The sequence below is a fragment of the Scatophagus argus genome, chromosome 8 (genome assembly GCF_020382885.2).
Source record: "Scatophagus argus isolate fScaArg1 chromosome 8, fScaArg1.pri, whole genome shotgun sequence".
NCBI classification, from domain to species: Eukaryota; Metazoa; Chordata; class Actinopteri; family Scatophagidae; genus Scatophagus; species Scatophagus argus.
This window is the reverse complement of record NC_058500.1, coordinates 9,218,656-9,233,221: the sequence shown is the minus strand read 5'-3', so window position 1 is coordinate 9,233,221 and position 14,566 is coordinate 9,218,656. Positions and strand designations below refer to the sequence as shown.

Sequence of the window (14,566 nt, the reverse complement as noted above, 5' to 3'; positions counted from 1 at the left end):
ACCTTTACTGTCATTGCATTACTCCACAGATTCACTGCTATTGTATATAGTGTTTTTTTTTATCTTTTTTATGTTTATCTTACTGTATATAGTACCTTTGTGTTCTTACTGCTAGGTGTTTGTTTTTGTACTCGACGGCAAAGTTTGTACACGCAAACTTGGCCAATAAAGTTGATTCTGATTCTGATATACTGTCTCTTTATTGCACCTGTTGTGAGTGTACAAAATGCTGTGTCCAGTTTTTTTTTTCATTTGTTTGTTTGTTTTTTTTGCAGAGTTTTGACTTTGACTCAGTCAGAAGCAAGGCCTGTACGTCTGGCCTGTACGTTCACTTTAAAACATTGACCGAACAATGTAGTGGCCCGGTTTCCCCAATGATGTGAGATAATCAATGAATTTATCCAGAGCAGACACAATCTGCTGGGGCTAACTGCACTCCACAGGGACATGTTATTTTAATTTTAACTTCCAGAACGATAAGTTGACTATTTATGCTTTTAATACATCAGCATCACAGTTAAACCAGCGATCACATGTTTCTGTCTGTGACAAAACAAACAAGAAGGAAAAAAATCATCTGAAAAGTAAGGTTTTATTATTATTATTATTATTGAAAAGGTATTTGTTGCATGCGTATCATATGTTATTTTCATTTTCAATTGATTGCTTCAATAAAATATTGTATGGATGTTAGGTACAGACTTTTTTTTTAAACTTTTGTGTTCATGTGTGTCTGTAGGTGAGTCATGGCGGCTGATCTAGATGTGGTGAACCTGTTTATCATTGCCGGGGGAACACTGGCTATTCCCATCCTGGTCTTTGTTGCCTCCGTGCTCCTCTGGCCCTCTGCTCTGATTAAAGTGTATTACTGGTAAGGCTAGTAACTGTCATGTCGTGCCTTTGACTTTATATGTTTAATCATGATGTTAATTCCAGAGATGAGCCAGAAGGAGTAATTCTACCAAACCATATAATTTGTATTCTCAGATCACATATAATTAATTTTTAAAACACTTTTAAACTGAATAATATGCAGTTTCCTGTCATATTATCCCTTACATTTTCTGTACCAGCCTTTGCCAGCCCATCATTGAAGCTGTATGATGTTTACCGAGATAAATTTGAATTTCAAACTAAAAGGACTGCAACTTTGAAAGACACTCACTTGATTTGACTTAAGTCTTAAATTAACCTCAGTTTTGGTTAAAAATGTATTTTTACACTGAAAGAGGACTGAATTTTGTCCCTCATCACTTGCATTAAAATGCTTTAAAAACTGACTAAAATGTCCACTGTGAACATGAAAGTACATTTTTATATGGCCCAAAATCCTAAATGTGCCTCAACATGAAACCTTTATTGCGGCCGAGCTGTAACATAAAGGGATCTGGCAATGTTGGCGACACATGCTCATAGAAATTTGCATCCAAGGCCATTATCAAAGCCAAAATTTGAATTCCAGGGCCATCACGTGTTTGAGCCCGGACGTGTTTGCTCCCCTTCAGGTACTGGAGGAGGACTCTCGGCCTGCAGGTGCGTTACGCAGACTACAGCGGCTATCGCTTCTGTTACACCTACAGAGGAAAGCCTGGGATGAGACCTTCCATTTTAATGCTGCATGGCTTCTCTACTCACAAAGACACGTGGCTCAGTGTTGTCAAGGTCAGGGGGATCAACACTGAGCATAACTGTTTATTTGAACTCACTGGATTAAGATTCATAAAACCCAAGCCCTTCTTGGCTTCTATACACTAGTGGTTTAAATCTGTTTGTTCTCTCTCCTATTGTTCTAGTATCTGCCAAAACATCTTCACATTGTGTGTGTGGACATGCCCGGCCATGAGGGAACAACACGCACCAACACAGATGATTATTCCATTCAGGGGCAGGTCAGAAGGATCCATCAGGTACAACAAAAGGGATAACAATGAAATATGCAGTATTTGCCAGGTGCCTAAATTATTCTGCTAAAAATCTGTTTGTGTCCCTTGTTTTTCTCAGTTTGTGGAAGCAATTCGCTTAAACAGAAAACCTTTTCATCTGGTTGGAACTTCCATGGGGGGAAATGTAGCCGGGGTTTATGCGGCCTGCTACCCCTCACAGCTCTGTAGCATGACTCTCATTTGTCCAGACGGTCAGTCACTGTGTGTGTGTGTGTGTGTGTGTGTGTGTCTTGTCTCATGTCTTCTGTGGCTCAGAGTTTGAGACTAACCCTGACGATGTCACACTCACATCACCTGAGTTATCTCAGCTTCAGCTTGGTGTATCCAATTTATTAACAGAAAATCTTTGATACAAACGGGGGGCTGAGTCCTGAGTTTGAATGGTGTTGACTGTGGCCCTCAGCTCTTGGGAACCCATGTGAGCCAATGGGAAGAGAGTTCAGTCCCCAGACATGAGGTCTTCAATTAGTCCGATTGGAAAATTGAAAACTAGCATTGACATGATGTTTTGTCAGGTAAAAAATGGCTTAATATTTTATTTGTTGTGTTGTGCAGGTGATATTAGCCTGCTGAAGAAGCTCTATGTTAGCTGTATAAAACCACTGTGAAACTGGTTGCAATGTAATGTATAATCTGGAGGAAAACTTAAACTTGTCTTCTGTATTAATGACAGTGTTTGATTTTAGTGACTCATGAACTCTTCATTCCTGCAAAACATATGCTTAAAATTTGGAAATAAAAAATGTATTTTCCAGAATGTTTTACCTCCTTCATGCTCAGGATAAAAAAGTAATCACGACAAACACAAAATGACTGTGTATACTAAGGTGATGTTAAACAGCTCTGTTTTCCCACACCTTCGTTATGTTACGTAATGTAAGATGGTAGTGAATTGCATTATAGGAAGCGTGTATGTATAAGTCTATACATTTTAGGTGCTTGACAGTCTGGACATCTCGGCCATCTTTCTGTGAATTTGTCTCATGCAAATGCCACATCTTTATAGAAATGCAATATTAAATAGCTGGAGTACTCATTTTAAGCAAATAAATAAATACAAATCCTGGTTTAATTTTATGCTCGTAATCATTTGCTGTTTGTGACATTTCATTTGATTACCAGTCTTTATTCCACACAAAATGTGAGCGTTCATCATCAGTTTCTAATCAGAAAGCACTAATTTCATCCTGCAGGTATAAGACACCCATGTGAGACCAAGTTTGACAATCATCTGCAGGACTTGGAGCACAGCAATTATACATTAAACATCCCGCTGATCCCTACAACAACCGAGGAGATGGAGGACATGTTCAGACTTTGCTCTCATGTTCGCTTTAAAATTCCTCAACAGGTCAGGTCTACACTTGAAAATAAACACAGTACACGTTTCACTTTATATGCGCTCACAGGCAATCACAGAAACGGTTACAGACAGTATTAAACTGATCACGTTTTTCAAAAGCAGCTACATTTTGTGGATGTTTAAACGTGTTTTCTTTGTTCAGATTCTTCAAGGACTGGTAGATGTTCGGCAGCCTCACAACACATTTTACCATGAAGGTCAGTGCACTTTGGTGTGTAACATTTTAAGATTTGCTATGTAAGCATCATGTGACCTACAAGTCATTTTTGTCTTTTTTTTTTTTTTTATTAGTATTTATGGAGATTGTTGGTGAGAAATCAAGATATGCCTTACAGGAGCATTTGCATCTCATCACTGCACCTTTACAAGTGATATGGGGCAAACAAGACCAGGTAATGTATGATCTTCTGCTAATACAGACTCATCAAAGTCTATATAAATACAGATTACATGGAAGCTTTTGCTTCTAAATTAATCTCAAGATTCATTGGAACTTGCAACTTGAAGCTGGCGTGTCAGGTCTCCCTAGCTGCTCAGGTCAGAACAGAGAAGATTCATTCACATATTGACAAAGACACGATAATTGTCCAGGTGGTGGATGTCTCTGGAGCCACAGTCATTGCAGAGGCGTTGCCTGGATGCAGAGTGGACCTGCTGGAAAACTGTGGTCACTCCGTGGTGATGGAGAGGCCTTATCGGACAGCCAAACTCATCCTGGAGTTTATCATCTTGCAGCAAGATGCCAGGGGTGGCACAAAGAAATCTTCATGAACTAAAGACTGTTACATTTCTTTGCACGTGACATGCATATGTATACAGATGTAAAAGCTTAAAAAAAATTGCATTACAAAATAGTAAGCAAAGTTTATAGTGTTCCAGTATTTCATATATGGTACAAATAAATCGCATTTAATCTGTAGTGTGAACTGCATCTTGTTAATAAATGCTCTATGCATTTATCAGTATGTGATTGTGGTGTTCAGATGTGTGAATGTATTCATGCAGAGGTGCCTGTGGCTGCAGCAGGACCGCCTCCCCTCCTTTACCCCTCTTGTGTGCGCAGTTTTACTGCAGCCTGCAGCCGAGCACAGCTGTCCGGTGAGACCAGCGGCAAACATCAGTGACTTTCTGGCTGAACCCTTAGATGCTTAACGCGAGCTGCGTGGGGGGCAAAAATAGCAGTAGGAGAGGAAGCGAGCTGGTAAGGTATTGTTTTAGTATCTAGGAGGTTGCTTCCGGGCAGTCTTAGTTAAAATCCCGGCGTTAACCTTAGTAGAAACGACAGCTAACGTCAATGGCTCGTGGACTGCTAATGACTGCTATATGTTAGCATATGTTAGCTCGCTAGCTAGTATTTAGCTAGAAGGCAAAGTTAATTTTCCAGTGTGTTATAGTAGCTCTGTATTTAACGCAACGTAATTCCGGTGCATCCAAGCCCGATTTACATTTTCAAGTTAATAACTGATTTTGAAGAAATGCATTTCTTGTTGCTTGCGGTATCATTCCGTTAGCCACCTTGCTTCATGCGTGAAAAGCGGTTGAATGGCTACTTTTAACACCGGCCGTATTAAACGAACTGGCTTCACCAGCACCCACCGCTTAAATAACGTTAACTTTAGATCGTGAATGTCGCAGTGCTGCTGCATAACTGGGTAACGTAAAAAATGCGAAAGAAAAAATCCTGATTATATGTTCATTCAGTAGCGTTAGGTTTCACTTTCAAGTAAGTGGCTTTATGATTTAATGCTATTTTGATGGATCCCCTCCGATCCTGACTAATATGAATAACTACAGAAACATTAGGTACGAAGTTCATTCTTTACCTTGGAAACAGCAGTTGACCAAACATTTTTTATGGAGCTCTTGATTATATCACTTCATCTTCATTAGGAGAGGGAATTTGCTAGTTATGAAAATGTTGACCACTTCACAGCCACGTTGGCTTAAAAAGTTCAAAACTCCATCCTCTGATGAGCTTAATGTAATGTGATCAAAAGCACCTGAAACGTTACAGAACCGACCTTGTTATTGGATTGTTTAATCAAAAACAGACTGCTGCATTATCAGCAAGCACACTGAAATGCTCTTCCATAGACATGTATCCACTCATTCATATTGTGTGAAAGAAAACAAACACAACTCACAAGTGCTGGAATACAGTATGTTCTTTTAATCTACAAAATGAGCAATGGCTTCTCAGTAAACAGCCTCCCATGTACAGAACATTGCTATTGTAATTCAGTCCACACACAGTGCTGCTAAATGATTTGACTATGATTGTGTCCTGCATTTATGTATAACTGCATTACAGATCATATTAATGTGCCTTTTGTTTCACAGGTGAAACTGAAGTAAGGCAAAAACCATATCTGTTCCCTCTCTGTTTTGGTTCTGACCAAGAGAGTATCGTTCTACAAATGGATAATGGAGACTGGGGCCATAGGGTAAGAGATACACTTAAGTCATATTAGAATGAGAGCAACATGAGTTTGTTGCTAACTTACATTAACTAACTGCAAAAGTGCGTAATTCTTATCCCGTTTTCTGTGTCTTTTTGGCGTAGATGACTACTCCTGTTACCTTGAACGTGGGAGGCCACCTGTACACCACCAGTTTATCCACACTGCAGCGCTATCCAGACTCCATGCTGGGTGCCATGTTCCGGGGAGATTTCCCCACAACTCGCGACTCCCAAGGGAATTATTTCATTGATCGTGATGGAACACTTTTCCGGTACATCCTGAACTTCCTGCGGACATCTGAGCTTACCCTCCCCATGGACTTCACAGAGACGGATCTCCTAAGGAAAGAGGCAGATTTCTACCAGATCGAACCTCTGATTCAGTGCCTTAATGATCCCAAACCGCTGTATCCTCCTGACATCTTTGAACAGGTTGTAGAACTCTCTAGCACTCGGAAACTGTCAAAATATTCAAACCCGGTTGCTGTCATCATCACACAGCTAACCATAACCACAAAGGTTCACGGCCTGTTGGAAGGTATTTCAAACAATTTCACCAAGTGGAACAAACACATGATGGACACCAGAGACTGCCAAGTGTCGTTCACCTTCGGACCATGTGACTACCACCAAGAGGTGTCCCTAAGGGTTCACCTCATGGACTACATAATGAAACAAGGCTTCACCATCCGCAACACGCGTGTTCATCATATGAGTGAGCGTGCAAACGAGAACACGGTGGAGCATCACTGGACTTTCTGTAGGCCGGCTCACAAAGTCGAAGACTAAGTTACAGCACAGGTGTTGTGGGTGATGTTACTGTTGGATTTGTCTTCATATTACAAAATCATGATTAAAAAAACGACAAAATTTACTGCTGTTTCAGAAACGTATCCCTAATAATATTTTTTCACCCTCATCTTGATCATTGTGTTACAGTGCACAAGTCCAGACAAATAGCATAAAAAACAATGAAAATGTGAATTCCTGAATTATTCATTTGTTTTGAGTCCAGTTTAAAACTGTATCTCTGCTACGACTACACATTTCTTCATGTGAATTTTCCATTGAGCTTAAGGTCTCCAAACCAAAAACAGCATTCATCATGAGAGTTTTTTAAACCTATGAAGGCACTATATTATACTCATGATGCAAAAAATGTGGGTACACTGATTTTCAGAGGAATAAGCTACCAATACTTGCATTAGTTTATTTGGAGTTAGTAATAAACAGGAAGCCATGATTTGAGACGCTGTCTACATACAGTGTCAAAATTACATCGTACCCTGCATTTAATGTAAATTTAGATCATAGTTTGTAGGAAAAAGAGGAGATTGTAAATTGTGTTATACATTAGATTGTACCCAATACACGAGTTGTCTCTGTCAGGTTTTGGTGTAGAAAAAGGAACAGAGAATTTCTTTTGAATCCTGAGTTGACAGGAAGGTATCTTTTTTTAAAATAATAATAATTATGATACTAATGATGATAATAATTGGCCCAATTTTGTACTGGTGAGTTTACAGTAGACCTTAAATTTAGTCTCCTAGCTCTATTATCTCCTTGTACGGTACTATTTCTTCCCTAGTTGTTGCATGTGTCTGAGCGTCTTGTGTATGTATATGTATTTGATGTGTGTGCTTTATAGTACTATGTCATACTGTTACACTTTAGAGATCATATCAGCAGTGATGTGTTTGGTCATCCCAGCTAAAATAAATCCATTTGTGTATTTGTCTATCACAAATTTTGCTTTTCACCTTTACTTGTTATTTTGCACCCCTCTACTGCAAGTCAACAGATGGCACATGTTTTAAATTGTATTACTTCTTCCACCATCAGTAGTTGAGAATTGTAACATTAGTTTTAGAGTATTTCTTACAAAATGTTTTCCGGCAGAGAAAATAAACATATATGCTATATTCCTGTCATGAAGTATAAACAAAATTTTCCCTCCCAGAAAATTGATTTATCTGAGTATATTGAATGCTAGGAACAAAACACTTAACTAACTGCAGTGGTCACCATTCATTGGTTGAAAATAAGTGGAAAAGAAACCCAGTGTTGCCCCAAAAATTATTATTTTGTATGCCTGTGCATCCCTGTGGAAGCATTTGATTTCCATCCAGTCACCATTTTAGGTTATTTACTGAATCCCAATAGAAAACACTGCAATTACTCAGCAAACTAATGTTGGTCCAAAAATGACAGATATTCAACATGGACCAATGTTATCCAATATACCGATATAAGCACTGAACCAGTGGTTAGTAATTCAGAAATTTTCAAGGTACACATTACATGCCAAAAATCTTTTATATCTCTAAATATATTTATTTGTACATATTTTCTCGCTTTTGAAATGTTATTATTTAACTAATGTGTGCACAGAAAAAAAAGCAAACTAATAAAGTCATGTGGCCATTAATTTTAATGTTACAAGGTTTAACGATTAAACGGTAACTCCCATTTTATCTCAACATGCACATACAACCGGATGTTACGGCTTTTCCTGGGTGCGTTCGTTTTGCATTACACCGTCGAGCGGCCACAGGCTCTTCTCTGCGTTGCAGACAACTCCGCTCATCTGCTTGGTGCCTGGTACAAAAACGAGCACACCCGCGCACGTTCGTGAAGGGCACGTAAAGGGTCGATGCTATCCTTGAAAGCGCTTTCATAACAGTCTTCCCCAACTGCAGACTGTTGATCGACACACGACTTACACATGCTTGTTAGCCAGCATGTTTTATAGGCGTCAGAACTTACGCTATTTGCTCAGCCTTGTCCCGGGTAAACGTCGTTTTGGGATGTACAGGTTCCTTCCTGTCTTCTTTTGCATTGGAGGCGTCATGGAGTGGATCATGATCAACGTGAGGATAGGAAGAGAGACTTTTTGTGAGTGCAAAAATGACAAATAATTATATTTCTTTTAATCTCTAAGGCCCTGGCTTAACTTGGTAGTTTTATTAACAGTTAGGAGACGTTTGTACGGTGGGGACTTCTGTTAGCCTGTTAGCTTCTTAGCGTTTATTAATGTTAGTTGATAAAAAACTTCTTTCACAGTGAGAGAAGCTGCTTGTCTGATTTGCAATTAGCAAATTCTTACTCGCTGGCCTATATTAAGTACTTCCTGTCTGGCAGGCTGTTTCACTTAACTCAAAACGTTTTAACAACGAGGCATAAAACTTGTATGTCAGCAGTGTGTTTACCATGATGTCACAGTCATTGATTGTGGGCCTACTATTAAGTCTGTGCTTGCATACAGATATGGGAACTTGGTTCCTCGTTGACCCTCTGAATATGTCCTCAAACTTTCAATGCTACAGCTTCTCTCCTCTCCACTGCTCCACTATTGTTAGGAAATATTGAAAAGCAGCATTAAGTTACATGTGTCAAACTGCTGGAGGACACCCTGTCCTTACAGCTTTCATAAAAAAAAGCGAAATAGCACATAATATTTAGACTTAGTACCTCAGTACTGATTAAGTGATAATGTTTAATTTACATACCACATTAACTACAGGCGGGTGATGAATTTATAACTTTAAACCCTGATGCAGCCTTAAAAACAAACAAATGACAAAATATGGTACAGCACATCATGATAACCAAAATCTGAGATAATATTAAGATGCAGATCACCAGTGATGGAAGAAACGTTCAAATTCTTAAGCAATACCATAATTTTAAAAATATCCCTGCATTCAAAACGCCATTCAAGTCCAGACATAGGCATCCACTCAATTTAACATATTAAAAACTAAAAATACTCAAGTATAATGGCCCCTTTCAACATGTTATGCACATATTAACGTGCTGCAGCAGAGGAGTTGGCACTTTGGAGTACTACGTAGAATAACAAGAAAAAAATCAAGTAAAGTATAAGTATGTCAAGCTTTAGGACAGTGCTTGAGTAAATGTACTTTATTGGCCGTTATTGGAGAAGTAAAAAAGCTTAAAATCCTCTTGTCCTGAAAACAAATAAATAAATTTTGATTGAATTCTGTAGTATTCTGAGGCCATGAAAGGATACAGACAAAAATGGCTTTATTCCTCTGCTTTTAAGTAGTTTCATTTTTGCATATTTGTTATAGTCTCAAACTTCATTAACTTTTTCCAAATTTTCAAAAAATCTGCAGGACAAGTTTGACATTTTACATTTGGAAAAACATAATTTTGAATCTTTTTTTTTTTTTTCAGAACAGGTGAAACACTTTTCGTTAAAGATGGCTCATTTCCATTAAGTTTCCCAGAAAGCCAGTGAGCATGATGGAACTGGCTCACCTTAATGCAACACAGTCATCTTTACTGTTGTTACTCACATCCATGGGTTTATTGCTAAGATACATCAGTCTGTCTGCTGTGAAAGAGGTCTATTGTTAATAATACATGGCTGGCAAGCACACAACATTCAAACTTTGTCTCTGTAGTCCAGCATCAAAAATGCATTTCAAACTGTCTCATTTCGGTCTCTTTCTCTTATCGTTTTTCCAGATGATGTCTATCGAAGAAAACAATCAGAGCGGGAGCACCAGCAGAAGATAACAGATGGTTTAGTAGTTCATAATGAACCCGAAGCCAAATGAATGATGGCCAGATTTAATGTGGACTTAACATGTGTTGTCTAAGGACACATTGTTGGACTCTTGTTCTCCTGTTTCCAACAGGCCGGAATGGACTTCATAGCATGTTACTGGGTTATGAATGAGAGCGACACCACTTCCAACATGCAGATTTTATTGTTAATGTGATCTTCAGATTAAGAAACATTAACGGTAACAATATTACTTGTGTGAAATCAATTGAGATCATCTCAATGGTGGTCTTGCAATGATTTGACAAAGAGCCTAGGCCGATGTGTTAGAAACTACTAGACAAAGTTATCTCAGCCAAAAAATAAAAATACAAAAGTTGTTTGTATTTAGAGAAATCTTGGGTGATATTCCTCAGATGTGTTTAATGCTGTTAGATAGCCTTTGATAAACAAAAATAAATGCTAAGAGGTCTTAGCACTGTGTGGTAGGCTTGATTAAATGTAACTTAAGAACTGCAACTGTTGATTTCTACTGTCTCTATTCATATAGATACATGTATATATAATATATAAAAAATACGCTTCCTTCATTGTACACAGAACTCCACACGTCAAGGTTTACCTTGGACAAAAGCCTGCTTTGGTTATTTCATTTGTATTGTCCAGTAGGGAGAGAGTGCAGACAGATGAAACTGTTAGGGTGCTTCGACAGGATGATGGGGTTCCCATCCAGTCTCACCTCGTCCATGTTGGCCCGGATGTAGTAACTCGTGTTACCTTTGCAGAAGGTCTCATCTGTTATTTTCTTGATTCTGTTGTTCTGCAGAACAGACAGAGGAGACCAATCCAAGGACATTCTGTTGGCCCGTTGTGTAGCTACTACTGGCTCAGCAGGCAGAAACAAATCTAACTGCTTCTAGAAAGCTTCTCTGATTAATTGTTGTGATTGCAGTGAATTGCAGATGAACTTACATGCAGATGCACAACGTGAAGAGACTCTGGGAGTTGAGGCACTGCTGTCAGTTCATTGTTTCCAAGGTAAAGATATGCCAGTCTTGTGAGTTTCTGCAACGACAAAAGACTGCTGTTTTGGACTGCTTGCTGTATCAAACATCTAAACACAAGCAAAGTACATAATGTCGGCAACATTTAAGTATGAGATCGATAGGCTTGCCCGCTAACTTACTTTAAAAGCATTTGCCTTCACACCCTGGGTGTTAAGCTGGTTCAAATTAGCATTAAATGATACTAGTGTGGTAGGCAACGTGGGAAGTTTAGTCAGTCTGTTTTCTGCAAGAAAGAGCTCCTCGAGGTTGGGAAGTTTTGAAAAAGCTCCATCGTCTATCTCAGTGATGAGATTCCCAGTTAGGTCAATTCTTCTTAATGTGGCTAGACATAAAAAACAAAAGGAGAGAGAGCTTGAAAGGTGACATTCTTTGAAGAGGGGGATGAGTTGACTATCCTAAAGACTTTTATTTACCCATGTCTGCAAAGTCTTTGTTGCTTATTTTTGTGATTTTGTTGAAACGTGCATAGAGATATGCCGTTTCCTTTGGCAGTGCTGGGACGGCTGACATTTCAGGGGACACCTCCTCACAGTAAACGGATCCACTCAGGCAAACACACAGCAGACATGTCGGCAGCTCTGAAAAAAAATTAGTGTTATTTCATCACATTGTTTTTACGGAAAACATTTTCTATTATGTGCCTTTTGGATAAGTCGAATAATTGGTATCAGCTACGTGAGATGTGTGGCTTAAAATGCACTATACACAGTTTAGATGAGGACACTTGGTCAGCCTCATTATTACATAATATGAGCTTTAGCTACATTCACAAAAATGTGGAAGAAAGCCTCAGCAAGTGTTGCATAATCAGCTTTGAAACAGTTGTTAAAAACTCTTTATCTGCTAAAACAAATCTTACCATCAGCTTTTGGAGCTACTGCTGGGTCAGTGTCTGGATCTTGAGGGGTATCATAGTCTGGAAATTTTACAATGTCTTTCTGTAAAAAAGAAAGCTTCATAATATCTTGCATTTCCTCCCAACTCAAGACTCTTACGCATTTCTTCTACCTGCTCATTTACTCAGTATAAATAAACCCCGTAAGATATTTTTACCTTAGGTTTTCTGACTTCCATGTATTCTTCTTTTGCTGCAAAAGACAGTAGCCATGGGAGCATAATGGATGTGAAAATTAAAGTCCTTAATTGCAACATTGTGTCTTCTTCGTGGCTGGTGAGAGAGGAGAGTACTGTCTGCAAGGCTTGGATGTGAGGTGCAAGGGAGCAGGAAAATTTTCCATCCAGTTTTTATTAAGCTGCCAGTGTACTGCCGAGAAAGAAAAGGAAACAAACTTTAACTCAATACATGCTGTGTTCATGTCCGTCTCAGTGGTCAGGATGATTCCGAAGACTGTTTTTCTGTTTTTAGGAAAAATGTCTTATGATGAGCTGAACATATTGCTAATAGTTATTGACTAAAATATTGGTAAGAGGCAAATTATTCATTAAACCCAGCCAATGCTGCTTTTAAGTTTTACTTTAAGTGACAAAATGTTATAGGATTGTAAGATATATAATGATAAATGATGAAATTCTAGCCAATAAGTAGAGCAGATAATATGAAGCCAAATTGCTTTTCATTGACACCATATCCACACCAATTCAGCAGGCTGTGGTATGCACCTCTAAGCACCGTAAGGTGGGATCTATTAGTAAACTCAAAAAAGAAGGAGAAGAATGAAGAAGTATAACCAGCGCAGCTCACTGTTGTCACACTTATGATGTCAAGCGGCTGCACAGCTTACATTATAGAGCCAAATATGTCTTTCAGAGAAACTACATCTACATCACCTTATTCCTCAGGGTGTGCAAAACTCCAGGCTTTTAAAATACAAAATGTGAAATTATCAGTTATGGTCATGAGATGCATGTAATTAAGGGTTATAGGTATCAACTTAAAAAGAAAAAAAAAACCATATCTTGCATTTCTAGAATATTTTTCCTGGAAACACTTAGTGGCCTGGTTCCCAGTAATTCATTGGAAATGATGGAGTGATTCATAAAATAAATTGCCAAAGCAAGCACTGAACTGGGAAGAGAAAACTATTTTGAATATGTTCCTTTTTCAACATAATGCTTCAGTTCAAATACCACCTTAATAATAGCAGTTAGTGCCCTCTGTCTCTTTATGAGAAGGCTGTTTTCTATTAGAAGTGACTACTTCTGCAGGAGCAGCCATCTTCAAGGGTGCTGGGATATTTTTTTGTGTTTGTCTCTGAGTCAGCTTGCAATTGATGAGTTCTGGCAGCTTACTTCAAGAATGTGCGCTGTCATATCCCTTTTCTGAATTATGAACATTTCAGCAGCTGGACAGTTACAAAAATGTCTTCAAGAGTAATTTAGTTTTCCATGAGACAATGTGGCCTTTTGAGCCTGTAGCCTTAAATGTGTTGCCGTCAACTTTTTTTTTTATTGTTATTTTGCTTCCTAAATAGAAGCGAAACACGATAAAAGCAATAGAACATGAAAAACAAAACAAAACCCACTGCACCCTATTCCACATGGATCTCAATATATTTGCAGGACTCAAAGATCCAAAATTTTGCAATAAATAGAAATCATAATTACAGCACATTTTGTGTGCTGTTGTTTGCCATGTTAAAACAATATAAGTTCCAGTACTGTTTGCTCTTGCCACTGACAGCTCCATATTAATTTTATCATGTGCTACATCACTGAACTTTTGTAGCTGGAGGTTTGTAATGTGATGCCAGCATCTTTATTTATTTTTGTTTTATTTATTATATTTAAAAATGCCAAACATCTCTTTCAACTTCTCAAAAGTGTGGATTTACCATTTGTTTCTCTTTTATCAGCAAATTTCATCTCTTTGCATTTTGAACTATTGTTCAAACAAAACTAACAAACGTGTGTCCTTGGGTCTTGGGAAATTTTCACAACATTCAAAGATTTTAAAAAATAAACAATATAGTAAAAAAAGGAGGCGGTTTAAATGACAGTCAAGGGTGTTTTACTTAAGTATTTTGTTTTGCTTTGTGATTTGTTGATTTGCGAAATCACGGAACATCTGGAATATCCCATTCAAGTCTGTGCACTGACAAACATCTCAACTCTGTCAAGTGTTCTTGAGCAAATCACAGAAACCATAGTACCTTCAGTTACTTCTCTGCAGCTGACCTTGGACCTTTGACCTTGCTGAGCAGGGGAAAGCAGATGAAGCTTTCAAACACGTTAATGTCA

The 14,566-nt window shown here is 38.4% G+C and overlaps 4 protein-coding genes across 6 annotated transcripts; 3 read left to right on the top strand and 1 right to left on the bottom strand.

Moving 5' to 3' along the window:
- Positions 1-739: 739 nt before the first annotated feature.
- abhd6b (abhydrolase domain containing 6, acylglycerol lipase b) lies at positions 740-4,178 on the top strand. Its single transcript, XM_046397892.1, has 8 exons — positions 740-871; positions 1,506-1,662; positions 1,794-1,907; positions 2,002-2,134; positions 3,137-3,294; positions 3,449-3,503; positions 3,598-3,698; positions 3,898-4,178. Exons 1-8 carry the CDS (start codon positions 747-749, stop codon positions 4,075-4,077), a joined length of 1,023 nt encoding a protein of 340 aa, XP_046253848.1. The 5' UTR covers positions 740-746; the 3' UTR covers positions 4,078-4,178.
- Positions 4,179-4,258: 80 nt separating this feature from the next.
- kctd6b (potassium channel tetramerization domain containing 6b) lies at positions 4,259-6,751 on the top strand. 3 transcript variants are annotated; one of them, XM_046397893.1, is made up of 3 exons: positions 4,259-4,404; positions 5,647-5,750; positions 5,870-6,751. In XM_046397893.1, exons 1-3 carry the CDS (start codon positions 4,290-4,292, stop codon positions 6,554-6,556), a joined length of 906 nt encoding a protein of 301 aa, XP_046253849.1. In that variant the 5' UTR covers positions 4,259-4,289; the 3' UTR covers positions 6,557-6,751. The 3 variants fall into 3 exon arrangements, with proteins under 3 accessions (XP_046253849.1, XP_046253851.1, XP_046253850.1); XM_046397895.1 differs by having other exon boundaries at positions 4,265-4,507; XM_046397894.1 differs by having other exon boundaries at positions 4,267-4,512.
- A 1,552-nt stretch (positions 6,752-8,303) lies between these two features.
- Positions 8,304-12,517, top strand: LOC124063835 (small integral membrane protein 4). Its single transcript, XM_046397899.1, has 2 exons — positions 8,304-8,662; positions 10,262-12,517. Exons 1-2 carry the CDS (start codon positions 8,509-8,511, stop codon positions 10,351-10,353), a joined length of 246 nt encoding a protein of 81 aa, XP_046253855.1. The 5' UTR covers positions 8,304-8,508; the 3' UTR covers positions 10,354-12,517.
- ognb (osteoglycin, paralog b) lies at positions 10,951-12,555 on the bottom strand. Its single transcript, XM_046397896.1, has 6 exons — positions 12,422-12,555; positions 12,228-12,306; positions 11,782-11,946; positions 11,488-11,690; positions 11,274-11,366; positions 10,951-11,121 (listed from the first exon to the last, which is right to left on the bottom strand). The coding sequence occupies exons 1-6, from the start codon at positions 12,518-12,520 to the stop codon at positions 10,951-10,953; spliced, it is 810 nt and encodes a 269-aa protein (XP_046253852.1). The 5' UTR covers positions 12,521-12,555.
- Between the last annotated feature and the right edge of the window lie 2,011 nt (positions 12,556-14,566).

Coding starts and splice junctions, on each gene's coding strand:
- abhd6b (XM_046397892.1), top strand. CDS start 747: ATGGCGGCTGATCTAGATGTGGTGAACCTGTTTATCATTGCCGGGGGA. Junction 1,908..2,001: donor AGGTCAGAAGGATCCATCAG/GTACAACAAAAG, acceptor TGTTTTTCTCAG/TTTGTGGAAGCAATTCGCTT. Junction 3,699..3,897: donor TATGGGGCAAACAAGACCAG/GTAATGTATGAT, acceptor ATAATTGTCCAG/GTGGTGGATGTCTCTGGAGC.
- kctd6b (XM_046397893.1), top strand. CDS start 4,290: ATGTGTGAATGTATTCATGCAGAGGTGCCTGTGGCTGCAGCAGGACCG. Junction 4,405..5,646: donor CAGCCGAGCACAGCTGTCCG/GTGAGACCAGCG, acceptor TTTGTTTCACAG/GTGAAACTGAAGTAAGGCAA. Junction 5,751..5,869: donor ATGGAGACTGGGGCCATAGG/GTAAGAGATACA, acceptor TTTTTGGCGTAG/ATGACTACTCCTGTTACCTT.
- LOC124063835 (XM_046397899.1), top strand. CDS start 8,509: ATGTTTTATAGGCGTCAGAACTTACGCTATTTGCTCAGCCTTGTCCCG. Junction 8,663..10,261: donor GATAGGAAGAGAGACTTTTT/GTGAGTGCAAAA, acceptor TCGTTTTTCCAG/ATGATGTCTATCGAAGAAAA.
- ognb (XM_046397896.1), bottom strand. CDS start 12,520: ATGTTGCAATTAAGGACTTTAATTTTCACATCCATTATGCTCCCATGG. Junction 11,691..11,781: donor CAAAGACTTTGCAGACATGG/GTAAATAAAAGT, acceptor TTTTATGTCTAG/CCACATTAAGAAGAATTGAC. Junction 11,367..11,487: donor TGAAGGCAAATGCTTTTAAA/GTAAGTTAGCGG, acceptor TTGTCGTTGCAG/AAACTCACAAGACTGGCATA.